Source organism: Herpailurus yagouaroundi, unplaced genomic scaffold (genome assembly GCF_014898765.1).
Source record: "Herpailurus yagouaroundi ecotype Mexico unplaced genomic scaffold, PumYag 142, whole genome shotgun sequence".
NCBI classification, from domain to species: Eukaryota; Metazoa; Chordata; class Mammalia; order Carnivora; family Felidae; genus Herpailurus; species Herpailurus yagouaroundi.
Window position 1 is genome coordinate 38,989,927 of NW_024412397.1, and position 4,969 is coordinate 38,994,895.

The 4,969-nt window shown below is 43.9% G+C and overlaps 1 protein-coding gene across 1 annotated transcript; it reads right to left on the reverse strand.

Moving 5' to 3' along the window:
- Positions 1 to 555: 555 nt before the first annotated feature.
- Positions 556 to 2,157, reverse strand: LOC121033021 (serine/arginine-rich splicing factor 10-like). The gene has a single exon (XM_040479121.1). It carries the CDS (start codon positions 2,065 to 2,067, stop codon positions 1,516 to 1,518), a length of 552 nt encoding a protein of 183 aa, XP_040335055.1. The 5' UTR covers positions 2,068 to 2,157; the 3' UTR covers positions 556 to 1,515.
- Positions 2,158 to 4,969: the final 2,812 nt, after the last annotated feature.

The window sequence follows — 4,969 nt, forward strand, 5'->3', positions numbered from 1 at the left end:
GAAGCTTATAGTGGTGGATACAAGTCTCCCCAAATTCCAATTTTTTGCTTGGCAGCTTGCATTTTATCACTGGCAACAAACTTTCGGGTGTTTCCCTCGAAGTGACAGGCTCACTTTGTTCATTTTTAAGAAAATGTCTGCCAAATGCCTAGGTTTCAATAACCACAGTTTGTCGGTTGTTTCTTCAGATAAAAACGGTGCTCTCTAAACATGTTACTAGGGCAGCGTGCTACGCACTCACTTTTTCCGTGTGACTTTCTTTTTTTTTTTTTTTGTGATACTATAAAAGTTATTTATTCACTATACACAGGACATGTCCCCTATAAAATGTACAAGTAAATCACTAAAAAGTATAATCTGGTGAACATTTTCTCAATTACAGAACACACTAAATCAGTTGGGATAACAGCTCTCTGTCTGCCTCAAAATAATCTAATTATAGCACCCAGAGTCTCCTTTAGATCTAATGCAAAGTTACTTATTTTTGGGATTATTTCCTAATGTGTGTTTGAGGAGGCAGAGTTAACAATTTAATATAACTCTAGTATATTACAGTCACTGCACAATGAATCAGTTTATTACAGATTAAAACATCATTTTTTCATTATTTGTATTAATGGGATGCAAACAGAAATACTGGATACTTTTAAATGGCAGATAACCACAAAATGATCATTGATAGTATTCTGGGTTTTATAATTACATTAAGATATGAATGGTGTAAAATATTGTTACGAAAAATACACCTCAAAACAATGAGGCCATACTGTAATGATTGACTATATTGTGCTCAGTAGGTATTTATTAAGTCAATATTCTCTATTTTTCTCCCCGATTACCCAGGACAATTTTTGCCCACAGTAAGGGCTCAGTAAATAAATGTTTGCTGAATATACTGACTTAGGACAGAGGTGAGAAGAGATGGACCCTCTTAGCTAGATGTCAAGTATTCTAATTGGAATTTATCTGGAAAAGAGAGTGTAAGATGTAAACTGCACATGGCATACAAGTAAACTCAGATGCCAACAAAGCAAACCATTAAGCAGAAAAACACTGGCACTGGAATAAACAAAGGCAAGATTTGCCAATAGCAAAAATGGAACTGACTTTAAGAGATAACCAAGAAAAAGTTTATATTGGACCATACCTTTTCTCACCCAATTCAGTTTGAGACAGACCAATAGAGGCACTGTAAGAGACTATGGCTGTCTTCCTTGATATTCAAACATCCTAGTTTCCAATAGTTTATTATGGACCTGTTACCCACGAATCAATATAAACCTATTCAGATTTAGGGATTAGTTTCCACAGGTACAAAGTTGAATTTCTTTTTATTTGTCCTAAAATGCTTACTTTCAAACTTGAAGGGACTTCAATTATTCCATGTAGTTTCGATAACATTCTTTTATCTTTTCAGACCAGAGTCAAAATATTCGTACAGTATTCATACTGCAGCACCTTCCACCCACCCTTTGGTCGCTTGAACTGCCCTTCTTTGGTTCTTTTTCCGCTTTCTCAGATCTTTCTTGAAGTGTAGTAAGCAGAACTGTACTGGGTATTCCAGCTGCAGTTTGGTCTATCATTGTCGGAATGGCTTCTGCTACGCCGTGGTCTTCCAGCCGGTCTACTGTTTCTAGGACTATAAGATCTTCTATAGTTGTAATCAAAGGACCGGCTTCTTGATCTTCTTCTTTCATAACTTCGGCTTCTAGAACGTCTGTATCTGTCATAATCATCATAGCGTGAAGAACTGTACACATTCCTCCCTTCCTTGACTTTCATTTGATTTGGAGTCTTCCGATCCCCCTGTGCAAACTGTATTTCAATTTGGCGTCCACAAATCCATTTTCTGTCCAAATTATGTAAAGCGTCTTCGGCATCACGTACATCCTCAAATTGAACATAAGCAAATCCTCTTGGACGACGCGTGTAGAAATCAAGTGGAACATACACATCAACTATAGGACCATAACGACCAAATTCTCGTCGTAAATCTTCGGACCTCGTATCGTCGGCCACGTTCCTTACGAACAGAGACGTGTTGGGGGGGCGCAGGTAGCGGGACATCACGGCGACGTGAGTCTCGGCAGGGGCACTAACGGGCTCACTAAACCGTCCGCGGATCCGGCGGCGGATCCTCAGACGCTCAGCCAGAGGGGTCCGCTCCCGTGTGACTTTCTTAATGAGGAGTCGGGCTGCTGGTTAAAAAGCCTGCGTGTGATTTTTCACGCGGGTGTGACCCGCGGCCATTACAAAAGCTTCGCCTGGTAGGCCTTCCGGGGGAGAGCTGCCCTCCCCACACCATACCTGGCACACAGCCGGCCTATCACAGCCTCTGAGCAGAGTTTCCCTGGAGAACTCAGACTCCCCTGATCTGTCATGCTCTTTGCATAATACTTACCTTCCTCACCTGGGCACCTTCCTTTCTAGGTCTCTTGATTAGAAGCCTCGGGCAGAGGTCTTCCTTAGGTGCCTCTGCTTATGGGGGAGGAGGGGAAACTCTTTTCCCCAACTCCGACCCAGCACCAGTACTTTTGCACTCCAAACCTGACCCTGAACTCTTCCTCCTGAGCCCAGAGGCCACAAAACCACCAGAATCTTTTGTTCGGGCGGCTCCATCAATGGTGAGATGATCCACCTGACCCTCGACTGGTGTGCCCTTCCAGGAGGGGGAAAGGAAACGGGAGTCGGCGTTTTCTCCTGGTTTAGCCTCTTGCTTATCCCATCGCAGTAAGTAAAGGCTTAACTCTTTTCCTTTTCGGCTTGTTCCTTCAGCGAGCTGTTCTGACACGTGACAAACAGCTCCGTTTTCTCTCCCAGCTCAACTGAGCTCTGGAGTCCAGAGGGCATTTCCTTGCCAACAACTATAATACTTGGGGATGTAGCAAGAGTACTCGATGTGTGCTTCCTATTTCATCATAGAGAATGATAAAAGGCATGTACTTGCAGGCTGTACAGGTTGAGTCGAATACTATTGTAATATATTTTACTAGGCAACCAAGGACATTCTTAAGTGAACCTGGCCTTTTTTTTTTTTTTTTCATGGTCAGTGCATGGCAGTAGACTTACTATGACCACTGCAACAGGTTGCGGCCACTGCCTTGATTTCTTCTAAGGCATCAGTTTTACCAACCATTGCTTCCCTTATCATCAGTGCAAATATCAACACAGTGAAAGTCACACAGCACTTCAGCATTATTGTGAGAATGGTTTTGACCTCGAGGACCCCCCGAAAACGTTTCAGGGTCTCCCAAGGAGCCACACCACCCTTTGAGAACCTCTGTGTGAGTATAGTCTCTGAGCCGCATGACCTCCCCCATGGTGGCCTAGCATGATGGTGTTACAGAAACTGATGGAAGCTTTGAAGTCTGGGAAATCAGGATCTTAGCTATTCTTCCATCTCTAATATCTGACAGTTTGTCAGGCTAAAAGAGTGTGTTTGTGCTCTTCATCTTCAGTTGCAAAAGCTGGGCAGAGTCAAGTGCTCTGAGCAAAATCCTGAACCAAGAGAAGCCTGAGAGGGATGTGTTTGCCTTGGGCCAAGCCCGAACAAGAGAAAGTATACCTCCTTTTTCTTGTGGACCAAATTCCATGTAGAGAGAGCACAGCATCCGCCATGGGGGGAGAGACTTCAGCAAGGATCTCGTACTGGCAAACTTAGGGATGCTGGTTTTCCCAGAGACCACTGCCAAATCTTTCAGGGATCTCAAATCACAGCAGCGTGTTTCCATTTGAAATGTTGCTGCCGTAAAACCTTGGGAACCTGTGATGACATTAGTAGCCAGTGGTCTGCAATAAATGTGGACAATTAGTACAGACCTCACCAAAAATGGGAGGAATGTTTGGTCTTCTATCAATATTTATAAAAAAAAAAAAATTAAGTCATTCCACCCACAGTCCTCCAGCAACGTTTGAGATGATAATCATCCTTAACTGGGAACAGAAAGCCCTTAGCTGACCATTCCAGCCCTGATTATCTTTCCAGTCTCAGCTCTTGTGGGTCTCTGCCCTGATTTTCCACATTCCAGCCAGCCTCCCAGAGCAGGACAGGCCACATTCTCTTGCATTCCTCCATCATTACCTCTCCTGTCCTTCTGCTTCTGACAGCTTTCTTCCACCTCTCTGGACCTCCTCCACTGGCCAAACTGTGAGTCACCCTTGAGGACTCAGCCCATGCCCGTCGAAAGTCTTTCCTGGTGTCTAACATGTTGATTTTGCAGCTATGTTGACTTGTGGACATTCCAAGTACTTGTGACCTTGGGGTGTTTTCCAACACCAACAACCAATTCTCTGATTCTCTGGATGCCAGTTGGGTGTTCTGACCCTAACTAGCTGGGGTTAGCATGAGATTCCATGAGTTAAAGGAGTCAGGTTCCACAACACTGCCCATACTTCAGGTGCCAATCACAAATCCTGGGCAACCTGTCCTGACCTACCAGCTATACATTGGGGCTTCCCACAATTCACTCATCAGTTTTGATAATTTGCTAAAACAAGCCACAGAACTCACAAAGGCCCCGAACTTCTGTTTCCTGGCTTGTTGTAGAGGATGCAAATGAACTACTAGATGAAGAGGTGTACAGGGCTATGTCTGGAAGAAGCACAGGCACTTCTGTCTCTGTGGAGTTGAGGGACACCAACTTCCCTACACATTGATATGTTCACCAAATCTGAAGCTCTCTGAACGCCACTGTTTAGGACTTTTTATGAAGGTTTCATTACATAGGCATTATTGATTAACTTATTGGCCGTTGATGGATGATCACCCCAATCTCTAGTACCTTTCTCCTCCCCAGAGGTTGGGGCTGAGGGTTTCAGGTTTCTAATCAGGACTTGGTCTTTCTGGCCACCCAGTGAGCTATCTAGGGGCCTGCCAGAAAAAAAAGGATGCTTTTATCACCTTTATTCAGGAAATTCCAAAGGTTTTAGGAGCTCTGTGCCAGGAACCAGGGACAAAGACTAAACTTCT

Excerpts from the sequence above, each read along its gene's own strand:
- LOC121033021 (XM_040479121.1), bottom strand. The coding sequence starts at position 2,067 with ATGTCCCGCTACCTGCGCCCCCCCAACACGTCTCTGTTCGTAAGGAAC.